This window comes from Arachis hypogaea, chromosome 13 (assembly GCF_003086295.3).
Source record: "Arachis hypogaea cultivar Tifrunner chromosome 13, arahy.Tifrunner.gnm2.J5K5, whole genome shotgun sequence".
NCBI lineage: Eukaryota > Viridiplantae > Streptophyta > Magnoliopsida > Fabales > Fabaceae > Arachis > Arachis hypogaea.
The window spans coordinates 3,134,489-3,148,311 of NC_092048.1; the positions used below are offsets into that span (position 1 = coordinate 3,134,489).

Here is a 13,823-nt window from a genome sequence, read left to right on the forward strand (position 1 = left end):
GAAGGGACAGGCTTTCATGTCAGGGGCAGTAGAGTCCAGAGAGTGGCAGTGGCGTGAATATAGAGAAAGCAGGGTGGCAAAATAGTGAAGACAATAGGTAGAGTAGTGAGATTGGAAAAGAAATAAAAAAAAATAAACAAAAGGTGACATTGACAAGCACTGAAGAGTGATGCAGAGACCCACAGAGAGGGAGGGAAGGCAGATGCTGGAACTGGAATGGTTTTATGAGAGTTTCTATTAATAATAATAAATAAAATTTTTTTTTTTTGGTGTGATATGCTAGCTACCCCAGCCATACAGCTAGCTAGGGTTTCTGTAATGACGTGATTGGCTTACCTCACTACAATTAAGATTTCCTTGTTTTAACTTTAAACATCCTTTTCTTTTTCTAGCTTTATTGATTTGAAACACTTAATTGCAAAAATATAATAGTTAAGGATTATTAATTGAAAAAAAAGATATTTATTTAAGTTTATAATATAGGATGAATTTTAAGTGTACCGAAAACATCAGTATTTTAATTATTTTAACTGTTGGTTTTAATTAATATATATATTTTTTTTATAATTTAGATTAACGGTTAAAACAATTAGAATATCAGTATTCTCGATCGATACACTTAAAATTTTTTCTATAATATATGCAATATAAACATTTGAAGTATTTTGTGGTTATTATAATAAAAATTTAATTTTTTTATACTATGTTATTAATAGTGATAAAGAGTTTGATGCAAAAACTAATTTAAATTGGTTGAGTGATTATTTTATTCGTTTACTTAAACAAGTGTTAGAATTTGAATTTTCTTTTATTTATATAGCAATTTATTGGATAACGATAAATTTTTAAATAAAATTTAAATTTATGATAGATTAGTTATTAATTTGTCAGATTTTACATAAATAATTAATTATATATTATCGTATCAGTAAAAAACTAACTAATTTTAAATTTACTATTTAAAAAATTATCTAAATTTATGAATTTAATTAAACCATTTATAATTTTTTTGACAACACAAAATTAAACTCTTATAATAAATAAAATATTAAAAAATTCAAATATGATTCTTAAAGGACAAGAGGATTATGTGATTGCACATTGAATAATTGAATATTTTTCAATATTAATTTGATTAAAAACATTATTATTCAAGCCATTAAAAACCCTACGATATTTTAATAAAAGTTAAAAGAGTGTAAGAGGAAGGTGAAGTGATGAAGTTGGGGCATACGAGGCAACATTGATACAAGAAGCTAAGCAAGTGATTGAAAGATGACGTCACCTGCATATTCTCTCTCTCCTTTTAACTCATCAATGGCAGAGAGAGTGAGTGAGTGTATGAAAGAGAAATACAAGTGAGAGTTTTGGAGGTTCTCAAAACCCAGGTTGCAGGAGGCAGTGATCTTTTACTTGCACTGTTCATAATGTATCTCCATTTTTCCATATCTACCTTTTTTATATAATAAAATTGGTTATTTTGTGTATACCTATGATGCAGTGACACGGACACAGGACACGACACAACACAGAATACGTTGACATGCGAATTTTAAAATCTTATATGACACAGGGACACGCATACATATAAAATATAAAGTATTTTTGGATAAATCGTAATGATATTTTGATATTTTATTGATATTAAAATATAAATTAAAATTTTTAATTATTTTTAATGTCTTATTTTAATTATATCAAATATTTAAAATATTTTTTGTTTTAATAAATAATAATATATATTATATCTAAATTTATTTTAAGAATATATGTTAAGAATAAGACTGGACACGCTGACACGTGATGATATTTAGGTGTGTCCGGCGTATCCGGAGAAGAATTTTTTATTTTTTATTAAGACACGGTTGGACACGATAGACACGCGTATTGGACGAGTGTCGGTGAGTGTCGTGTCCGAAATGTGTCCGACACGCGGACACGACAGCTCAGGTGTATACTTTTTTTTAGGTTAGTTTATCTTAAATTTATTTTTTTAAGAAGAACAAAAATTGAAATTTATCTAATTTTTTTAACCATACAAATTTCAATATCATATTATAAATTTTTTTTAAACTAATAAAAAAATATATAAACAATTATATCTCATCTTGCATTATTTTATATATGTACCTAATAAATTGTCCTAAATAAAAGCTTTTAAGGTGATATTATTTTGTTTTTTTCCATTCTAGTAGTTCATCTCTATCAAATGAAAGAATGAAAGAAAGGTAGCCCCTACACAACAACACATGTGCGTCTGAGAGTAATATGTTATTTGCTTATATCTATGCCCTAGATTATTATTAAATCCTATAATTAATGTAATGTATATAGTACTAGTTGAAATAAAATTATGAGAAAATTAAAAAAAATTTATCAAAGAATAGTACTCAAAAGTTGGTTCCACACTCAAATTTAAATTTTAAATACTTTGTGCAATCAAGATCTATATCATTTTTTAGCCCTAAATTAAAGGAGATTTAAATTAATAGATCAAATAAGAAACTATTATATAAAGTGGATAAAATTTTGATTCAAGATATATGTGGAATTTATTATTCATAGCTAAATTTCAATTGAAGTGAACATAAAAACAACGAGTTGCAAACAAACAATGATAATAATATTGAAAACAAGAAACATGATATCCTTTTGTGGGAGAAAAAGAAAGAAAATGAGTGCAAGACACAGAAGAATGAGAGAATTTGGAAAACGCACAGAATAAAAAGAGGGTAAAGAGGAAGACAAGGTGTGGATGTAAGTAACGGAACAAGGGACCACAAATGTTGGAGGAGCACCACACCACAAAAATAGAATAAAAAATGGAAAAAATTAAAAAATTAAAATAGTAATATATATACAAATAATATCTAAAATATTAATATATATTAGGAAAATTTTTCAGGACAGTAATTTTTAATATTTTTATTTATTATTTAATTAGTATAAATACTAAATTATTTTAACAAATAAGTTTTATTATTTTTGTGTATAAATTTTGAAAAATATAAGTGTAAATTGTATTGATTTATATGTATACAAAATTTTGATAAATATAAATTTAAATTATATATTTTTTGTATATAAAATATCTGAAAATATAAATGTAAATTATTACTTATTATAAATGATAATATTTGTTAAATTAAATCTTAATTATTATTTTTAGAAAGATATTTTTATATAAGTGTATATCTATATTTAAAGGTTAAATTGTGACATTAAAGCTTAAGCATTTGTGCCACTATTTCTCTTCTTCTTAGCTTACCTTCACACTCTCCCACTTTCTATTCCCCACTCATTCCAACACGCTCTTCTATCTCTCAGAATCTTCCCAAAAATTGCAGCTACTCTATTAATTCCATCATCCCTATCTTTCTCTACCTTCAATCTCTGATCTTCTCATCCAATTCAAGGTATCACCACTTGTGCATCACATGATTTTTTTTAAAATTACATATTATTATTCTTTTTAATTGTTCTATCCTTTTTTTGAACTCTCTACTACTTCTTCTTCCTAGGTTATATATTTTGTTGTATTTTCTTTTTTTTTTTCCGTATATATATATATATATATATATATATTGTTAATTAGTGTTTAAATTTGAACGTGGTTTATTTTGTGAGGTGTATATGCACATTTATCAAGGTGTCTCCAAGTATATATATATTCTTTGTTGTTGTTCTTCCTTGTTCTTTCTTCTTTCTTTCTTTCCTACTGTTTATGTTTTCACTTCTTTTTGGGGTTTCAAAGCAGAGAATAATAAGATTTCTGTGGACTTGTGAGTCTACTGAAAACCAACCTCATCACACGTATACATAGATAGATCCAATTGGAGAGAGAGAGAGAGAGAGAGAGATCATCACAAAGCTAGGGTTTCAGTGAGTGTATTATATGTGGTGTTAGCTTATACGTGAGTTATTATTATTACTTAATATTATATATGATAGCTTATTCTTCAACTTCTTCTATGTTCTTATTTTCTGTGTTGATAAGTTCTTCTCTTTTGTGACAGTTTATTATTATTATTATTATTATTATTATTATTATTATTATTATTATTATTATTATTACCGACAGAAATATTTGAGATAATGCACTGTTTTTGTTTTGGTGGTTGGAATAGTTTCATGCTGGGGGCTGTGTATATGTATGTCAAGGGAGAAAAATTTAGGAATATTTTCAAGTGTACCGTTATACTGGTGTATCAGTAAATTTTTTATCGTTGATCTTAATTATATATATTATATATATTTTTTATAATTAAGATCAACGGTTAAAAATAACTGAAACACTGATATGACGGTACACTTAAAAATTTTTCAAAAATTTAATAATATTATTGATGATGCTTATTAGTACGGAAGAAGGGCTAGCTTGTTAATTATAGGGGTATATACATTTTTCTTTCTTTTTGTTTGTTTGTTTAGTTTTTGGCTAAGTTATTAAAAGTAGAAAGATTAATGAGGATGAAAATTGAAAACTAGCAACAAGAAGAAATAATTAGTTAAACAAAAATTTGATTAAACCACATATAGCTCTTTTATGATTCATGTTTAAACACTTCTTTAGTAGTAAAGTGTGTTAGTCTTGTACTGTATATGTTAATTAAATATATTTTAATTTTTTTACTTGGTATTATATTTTATACAAATTATTCAACTTTTAAAAATATATTGATAATCAAATTATTAACTACATTTTTAAAAATATTGCACTTTTTATTTTTTTTCCTTCAATGCATTAGCAATTTGCCTTTTTTATTTAATTATTTAATAATAATGTTTTTTATTAATATATAGGATCTCTTAATAATTACCTTCTTTATTATTAGATGTTGAACCTAATTAATTGGCCTCACACATCTGTCTTTTTGTAACAGCTAATGTGGTTTTTAATTACAAATAGTAACATTTTTCATGGCCTAGTTAATGTTGTTGTCTCCCCCAAGTTGCATGTCTTCTCATGACACAGATGAAGGGAAAAGACTCAAATAGTAGAAATGTTTGTACCGAAAACCTTGTTGGTCACATTTGTGTCCTTTCAATAACATCTAATCCTAGCTTCTTGAGTAGTAATTAATTTTTGTTGTTTGGTTTCTCATGGTAGTTAATTTTGCTGTCTCCCAACCTGGCCCCTCTCTTATCTCACGCATTATTGTAACCGCTAGTTGGGAGTGTGTGGACCTTCATCACCTTTGATTAATTAATCATTCCCTTGGTTTTATCATCTCTAATGTGCACTGAGAAAAGATTAAGGCACAATTTTTGTTTTTAAAATATTTTTTAATTATATTTGTAAAAAATATTGTTATTTTTAAAATTTCAATTTAGTATTTTTTTAATCAATTAGAATATATACAATACAAAAATATTATATAGATATTAATAATTAGTTTTTTATTTAATAATAAAAATTAGCCACATACCAAATTTATAAATAATCAACTATTATAATAATTAAATCTGTCCTAATAGAATATTTAAACCTACAATAGACGAAAAAGCAAATATATATGTTTATAGTAAGGTAAAAACTCAAGTGAAGTCGACCTCACGTAAAGTTGATACCTGAGAGCCGTTAGATGAAAATTTAGTTAAATCAATTAAATCATTTAACGGCTCTCAGGTATCAACTTCACGTGAAGTCGACCTGAGTTTCCACCTTATATTAATAACACTTTTCTAATGAGATGATGTCAAGTATATACTAATTCTGTGTGTACATAACTACATATCATTAATAAAATATTTATTATTTTAACTAATTTTACATTATTAATATAAATGATGAGTTCTTAATTATATTATTGAGATTGCAGGAGGATTGATTAGTTGGATCGGAATGAGTAGTTTAAGGCCTGAATTGCATGTTGCACAGCAAATTCGGCGTGACAAGCTCAGATTCCAGAATCTACAACAAGATTTCCCAACAAACCTTGAAGAACAAATTTCACTTCACCAACAAGATTCCAGAATCTACAACATGCTTGATGATGTTGAACAACCACCACCACAACAACAATCTCTCTATTCATCACATTATTATGCTTCTTCATCCCCACAACAATGTATGATTAATAACAACTGTTACTATTACTCGGGTAATTTTGCAACACTAAGTCCTAGTGTGGCTAATAACCATAACCATATAGTGACGGTTGCACATTATTCTTCTTCACAGAATAGTAGTAGTAGTAATAATAATGCAGCTTTACAAGATATTCTGAATCTTAAGCCAGCTTCTAATAACTCAGAAATGGCTTCATCACTCATGCATCATCCTTATGTTATTGACAATTATACCCCTACTGCTGCTGCTGGTGGTGGTTGGAATAATCATAATAATAATCATAATCAGGGGTTGTCCTTATCACTCTCATCATCATCACCATTATCACATCATCATAGTCAAAATGTTCATGTGAAATCTTCTACTACTACTACTAATCCAATGATGATGAAGCCATCAAGTTACTATTACAGAAACAGTGTTGGTCCACTAGGTCCATTCACGGGATATGCAACAATCTTGAAGAGTTCAAGGTTCTTGAAGCCATGTCAAAAGTTGTTAGATGAATATTGCCGCCGCCATTCTGCTCCATCAACATCAGAATGGCCTTCTACTACTACTTGTGCTGATGATGATGATGATGATCGAAGTGATCATGGGTTACTTGTTTCTGAAAAGGGAGGACGTAGTAGTAATAATAATAATAATAATAATGTTGCAGCAGCAGGTTCTTCTTCATCTTCTTCCATGTTCCATGCCCCTTCTTCTTCTCCTTCTCGGCCAGAGTGCCAAAAGAATAAGGCCAAACTACTGTTCATGCAAGAAGAGGTTGGTTTTTTCTCTGCCCTCATTTTTTTATGTAATAACCTGCTTTAATTTAAATTATTAAGAAATAAACATAGTTTTATACATAACTTTTGTCACTAAACTACTCACTCTGGAATGGTAAAAACTTAGATGAAGTCGACTTCACGTGAAGTTAATACTTGGGAATCGTTAGATGAAGATTTAGTCAATGAAGATTTAGTCAAATCAGTCAAATCATTTAACGGTTCTCAGGTATCAACTTCACGTGAAGTCGACTGCACCTGAGTTTCCACCTTCTAGAATTTTAAGTTGATAGGAAAAAGTTGTTAGGTTTGTTTGATTTTTGTATATAATTTTTTTTTTAGTTTTTGGAGTTCAGCAAATATCTAACTCTTGATTTTTCAGACAGAAATATGATATCATATTATGAAATCACTCGTTTTAAAAGTTTAAGTTAATAAAAAAAATAACATTAATGATTATATCTCTAACCATTTTATTTATAATTAATTCTTGTGTTTAAAATTTTCAAGAAGTATTGTATTATTGGAGATGACCAAAGTTTTATGTGTAATATGTATTTGGTATGGTTAGTGTTTGTCAGGAATTAACTGTTGTGACATAAAGGCTGTGTTTTAAGGCAGCATGCATGGCTTCTGTTTTAATTTATTTGGTGTCAGTTAGTTTACCGTGGATGCTATAAAGTTAGGTCACAAAGATACAAACTATTAGTTAGGTTTATTTATGTGACACCCAGATAATGTGGGGGGAAAAACCCAAAGTGCATCATTATTGCTTAGTAGTAGAGATATATAGTGTACAGTTACTCTTCCAATGTGTCAGTAACTCACTTCAAATGTGCCTTCTAAATCCATGTGTTCTTGACAATCTCACTGTTGGTTTGAAACTTTGAATGGAGTGGCTAATTAAAGTTGCCTATGGCAGAAGAATTAAGATCTCATCTACTTTATTGCCATACTAGCACACCTACTATTTGATTTTTCATTGTTGGTAATGTTATTTTTGTGTTGGTGAATTCTATCTACGGTGCCTATAATTTAATGTCTAAATTTTGTTTAATTTATTTTTTTGTGGTAAATTTTAAATATTTAAAAATTATTTGTTTTTATATCTTTAATATTAAATATTAATTTTTAATCTTTTATAATAAGTTAGACAATACTTTTAGACACTATAGCAATCGCCATTTGTTTTATAATTTATATCCTTAATTATTAATCTTTTTAACTTGTTAAATCAAGCTAAGTCTTTTTATTTTCATTTTGGGAGTAGGTAAAATGAGTTGCTAATAATTTAGTTTAACTGAAAATATCTTAAATTATTCATTTGTCATATTCATATTCATATTTATACAAATTAGCTGGGGTTCACTTAGCTTTCACTTTTCACAATTATTTATAAATTCAACTTGGAGTTCAAAGTCTAAGCAAGGACACTGCACATTGTCACTTTCATAAAGTCCAATAATAATATGTTTGTTCAAAGCTCTATCAAAAATAGTTACAAGGTGAGGATCATATCCTGCCGTATATATTTGGTGAGTAATTATTTTTCGGTTTTGTCATCTTGTAATAATTTTACCATAATAATTGCAATTGTTCTAGTTATGGAGTTTCCTATATGTTCTATTTTATTTTATGAACATATGTTTTCTGTGTTCATTGCTCTACAAGATTTGTTATTTCAAAATAATTCTCAATTTTTGAAAAAATCATGTATGTTAGACATCTCATTTTTTTTATCATGTATTTTTTTGTCCAAATTAATAAATTTTTTTTTAGAATGAAGCGTGATAAATTCTAGTTTTTAATTTTGATGTACTGAATTTTTACTATTAAATCAGATTTATACATTTAGATGACTTTTAAATAATATGTTTAATTTTTTTTTTTTTTTACTAATGTGTCAATACATAATTGTTTATCTGTGTAATTGCTCATAAAACTATATAATATTTTTGTTGATGTATATATATGATAACATTATGCTAGTTATAATTTAGGGAAATTAAACTTTTAATTTGATAATAGGTTACAAGGAGATACAAGCAATACCATCAACAAATGCAAATGGTGGTTTCATCCTTTGAGACAGTGGCAGGCCTCAATTCTGCAACCCCATACGTTTCCTTGGCGCTCAAGTTAGTATCAAAGAACTTCAAGTCCCTAAAGAACTCCATCTCCAGTCAGCTCAAGCTTATATGTGAAGCCTTGGGAGAGGATTATCCGACAATGCCGCCGGCCCCGGCGAGTACTAGTAACCGATTCGAGTCGAACATGGCGAGGTTACAGAGGAACAAACCCGGTGGTGGTGGGGGTAATATGGACTTTGAACCTCAACAACATGTTTGGAGGCCGCAGCGCGGCTTACCGGAGCGCGCCGTGGCCATCCTTAAAGCATGGTTGTTTGAGCATTTTCTTCATCCGTATGTTCCTAAGCTAATATTTGTTATCCACTTGAATAATTATATTTTTTCCTCCCCAAAACTTTGAGTTTTGTTAACTTTTTTTTTTTTTGGTGTTGAAAATTCTTTTCAGGTACCCCACGGACACAGATAAACATATGCTAGCTACTCAAACTGGTCTATCAAGAAATCAGGTTTGGGAGAAGGAGGGGGTCCTTTTTGAATGCATAATTTTGTCTATCATCTTCTTTATTTCTACCTGCTTGATTTGATCTGTGTTTTGACATACTTTCTTGGTTGCTTCTAACTTTTAAGTGGGTCCTTAAGACATTTTTCTTTTATCAATTCAAAAAGAATAGAGTACTATAAATTTTTGAGAAATGTTAGAATCTATTAGAATTTATTATTAGTTTTGGCCATGATTTAGTTATTAATTCAATTTTTTTAGTCTAATTCCTTTAATATAATAATTTAACAACATTATTTATCCCATACTTTTAAATATTGATAGTTAACTGATGGTCAAAAATAATAAATTCTGATAGTCCTCTAACGGTCATCTAAATTCTCACAACATGAGCTGTTATTTGTTTAAGAATTGATACGATTTAGCCTTGTAATAGCTGAAAATTATTATATAATTTGATATATTTTTTTCACATGAAAATATATTCATATCTAAGTACTTTTGTTGTATGTTCTGCATGGATGAATTGGATATTTACTACTTTGTTTCATTCTACATGTAACATTATTTCCGTTCATATATATAGTGGTAGAATAACAATTTAAATAATGAATATAATATAATGTAGGTATCAAATTGGTTCATAAATGCTAGAGTCCGGGTATGGAAGCCAATGGTTGAGGAAATTCACATGCTCGAAACAAAAGGCGCCAATCAGATTTCTAGTAATAGAATAATGGGGGAGGGAACTTCAGCCTCCGATGAAAGTAGCAACCATGCCAAAGTATTAGTTGACCAACCTCTTCGGTGTTTGGAAATGGGATCATCATCATCATCCTTGGCCAATGCCACGGAGGAAAATGATGACATACATCATCATGAAGAGGTGCAATGGAGTCAAGAGAAGAGGTCTAAATTGGAATGCATGGATGGGACATTCATGGGTTTGATGCCGTTCCGCAGCGCCGGCGTCGGCGCCGAGGTTGGGGGACTTGGACCTGTGTCATTAACTTTGGAATTAAGGCATGGAGTTGAAGGATCACAACAACAACAACAAGAGATTCAACATCATGAGGAGCAGCTTAGACACCACTTTGGAGGGCACATGATTCATGATTTCGTAGGGTAATTAGGAACATCACGTGCCAAGCGCGTGACGATGGGTAAACCTCTATATTCTCATCATATTGGACAAAGATTTAATTTGCTTAATTGATAAAGAAATTAAAGGGATGGAAGGGGTAATGTAGATACTAGTTTATTGGGTGTTATATTATTATTAGAGGTATAATTATTCATGCAATTTTTATATTTTTTTTATTAATTTAAATTTTTTAAATAAGTCATTTCGTGATTTTCAATTATAAACTTCTAAGTTTGTCCACATTTTAAGAATTGAAAATTGGCTAGTTGATAATTGAGTTAGTTGAGTGGTTTATTTATTTATTTATTTAAACAATTGTTAAAATTTTAAACTTTACTTTGTTTAATCAGCAATGTAACTTATTGGCCATTGGCCATCACCATATTTTTAAATAGAATTCAAATTCTATGATTGTTATGGTATTTAAAAGTATTTGTTTAATTTATTAAAAAGGATTAAAAATTATTATTTAATTTTAAAAATATAAAAAAATAATTATTAAATATTTAAAATTTATAATAAAAATAAGTTAGATAGAAGTTAGACATCAAATTATATGCATAAAATTTATCTTTAAATTCGTGGCAAATTAATCTTGATCTATCAGATTAGAAAATTCCGTGCCAAAGAAAAAAAAAGACTTTACTAAGTAGATAATGGTTTTTGTGAACAATGTGAATAATATGTTCTAAAATTGGTCTAATAAAATAAAAACACATTACACCTTTAAATTACCTACCTAAATTTTAATATTAGAATAATTATCCCCGTACCCAGTAAATTAAACATCCGATATATTCATTATTTACATTATTTAGTACTTTTATTATCTACCTATATTTTTTAAAAAAAAAAAAGACATTTGATTAAAGGCAAATAAGCAATTCGAATGTGGTAAGGTTAACTACTTAGGATGAAAGTCAGCTAGTAATGCTTAATTTTTGGATGTAGTCGTGTTCTTCTGTAAACAGTTTTTTTATGTATGTTAACGTGATCCCTAAATAAAAAAGAAAACATAGAAAAGGAGAAGAAATTTACCATGTTAACTAGGACGAAATTATGATGAAACATTTTCTTTCCTCGCTCCCATATCTTCAAAAAGTTAAATCAAATGCGGATTCTAGGTGGACCACCAATTGCTGCTGGGTTTTGATGTCACAAGTTACAAACTACAACTTCTTTCCGTCTTATAAAAATTTTTATACATAATATCACTTCTAATTTATTATACGATACAAAACTATTATATTACCCATATATTCACTGGATTTTTTTCTTTTGATATCTTGAAATTTTCAATCGAGTAAATTAATATTTTTATTAATTAAAAGTTATAATATGAGCAAATTAAATCTTTATTTGTGTTCATATTCTAACCTAAATAATTTAATCATGACATTTAAAATAAAGGTCTCCCAATCATTTTGGGCCTCGATCAAGTGACAAGCCCAAATCATGACAAGAGCACATTTTAGTATACAGATTAGACACCGCTGAAGTCTAGTTCAAATGGTTAAACCATATACCTTTTAATATGCTGCACTCAAGTTCAAATCTTAGTGAGTGCACCAAGTATTGAATATGAATCCTTAAATGTTACGTGGACAAGTGTATAATGTGAGTGTATTGTGGTACTTAGAATTGAAGTTGTCTAATTCACTTTACCCAAAAAAAAGAGTATACAGATTAAGCTATTTTAATGTGATGTAATTTTTCATATAGTAAGAGAAATAATTCTCTATTATATTACATAAAATCATTTTTATAATGACTAAGTTATTATCTTTCTTTATAAAATATCTTAATATTTTAGGTATTTTTTAATCTATTTTACATTTATCTTATTTAAATTCTTACCAATTTAAACATTAGACATTTTAAAATTAATGTGAAATCTGCACTTTAGTCATTTTCATCTTTTTTACGGTCTCTAACCTTTTTTAAAAAATTTATTTTTGCTCAATCTGTTTCAGATACATTTCGTAATAATTTATAAAAGCTTTATAATACTAACAAATTTATCTATAATTAAAACTAATTATTAAATATTTTATTACACAAAAATTATTTTTACACAAAATAAAATTTAGGGCAAAAAACCATAATGAGCCAAAGCAAGAATCGTGTAACCAAAATGCGCCAAATCCAATTTCGTTTCAGCAATGAGCCAAAGTGTATTTTAATATAATTCGAACCAAGCTGGTTCGAATTTCTCTCCTTCATAATTCGAACCATCCTGGTTCGATTTAGTGTTGTAGGTATTTGAATAATTCGAACCAATAAGGTTCGAACTCCTCCCATACATAATTCGAACCACCCTGGTTCGAACTTCTCTCATACATAATTCGAACCAGGTTGGTTCGAATTATGCTTTGAAATCGATTCCATGTAATTCGAACCGGGCCGGTTCGAATTACTCGTAATTCACTCCTTCATAATTCGAACCAGGCTGGTTCGAATTAGGTGTGATTCAAGTATATAAGGAGTTCGAATCACCCTCATTCGAACCATTATCCCTTCACCCCTACCCCACAAAATCTCAGAGAAAACGACCCAGATTCTCTCCGAGGAAGACCTGAACGGACTACTCTGCTGATGGGGGACGATCCGGCACAGTTATATCGGTTGGACGGAGTCGCTCATATAGCCGGGGTCATCAACGACGAGGTTAGTACGGAAATATTTTTGATTCAAGCGTTAGTTGTGCTTTAGTGGTTTTGTATCCTGGTTAGACGGTACTTTATGTTAGTGGTTTATGTAGGTGGTTTAGGTGAGGGGATTATATAGGTGGTTTATGATAGTGGTTTAAGCTAGTGGTATTAGTTAGTGGTTTATGTTAGTGGTTTAGGGTGGTGGTTTAGGGTAGTGGTTTTTGTTAGTGGTTTAAGTCAGTGGTTTTTGGTAGTGGTTTATGTTGGTGGTTTATGTTAGCGGTTTTTGTTAGCGGTTTTTGCAAGCGGTTTTTATATGTGGTTTAGGGTAGTTGTTTAATGCTTGGTGGTTTAAGTAAGCCGGTTTATTGAATTTCTTTCTTGTTAATGGCTCTCGTTAATTGTGGTATATGCTAGCGGTTTAGTTGTGTGGTTTAGGGTTTGTTTTCCATTTAGTTATCTTTCATGTGATGTTATGCTGTTTAATTTAGCGAAATGATTAATGTAAACCGGATTATGGAAACCGTTTTATGTAAACCCGTTTATGTAAACCGGTTTACTTTAAACCGGTTTATGTGAACCGGTTAACTGTAAAC

General features: G+C 29.2%; 1 protein-coding gene across 1 annotated transcript; it reads left to right on the forward strand.

The window, feature by feature from the left end:
* Positions 1-3,210: 3,210 nt before the first annotated feature.
* LOC112736475 (BEL1-like homeodomain protein 8) lies at positions 3,211-10,800 on the forward strand. The gene is made up of 5 exons (XM_025785952.2): positions 3,211-3,416; positions 5,823-6,841; positions 8,872-9,266; positions 9,379-9,439; positions 10,061-10,800. The coding sequence occupies exons 2-5, from the start codon at positions 5,846-5,848 to the stop codon at positions 10,559-10,561; spliced, it is 1,953 nt and encodes a 650-aa protein (XP_025641737.1). The 5' UTR covers positions 3,211-3,416; positions 5,823-5,845; the 3' UTR covers positions 10,562-10,800.
* Positions 10,801-13,823: the final 3,023 nt, after the last annotated feature.

Coding starts and splice junctions, on each gene's coding strand:
- LOC112736475 (XM_025785952.2), top strand. CDS start 5,846: ATGAGTAGTTTAAGGCCTGAATTGCATGTTGCACAGCAAATTCGGCGT. Junction 9,267..9,378: donor TTTGAGCATTTTCTTCATCC/GTATGTTCCTAA, acceptor AATTCTTTTCAG/GTACCCCACGGACACAGATA. Junction 9,440..10,060: donor CTGGTCTATCAAGAAATCAG/GTTTGGGAGAAG, acceptor AATATAATGTAG/GTATCAAATTGGTTCATAAA.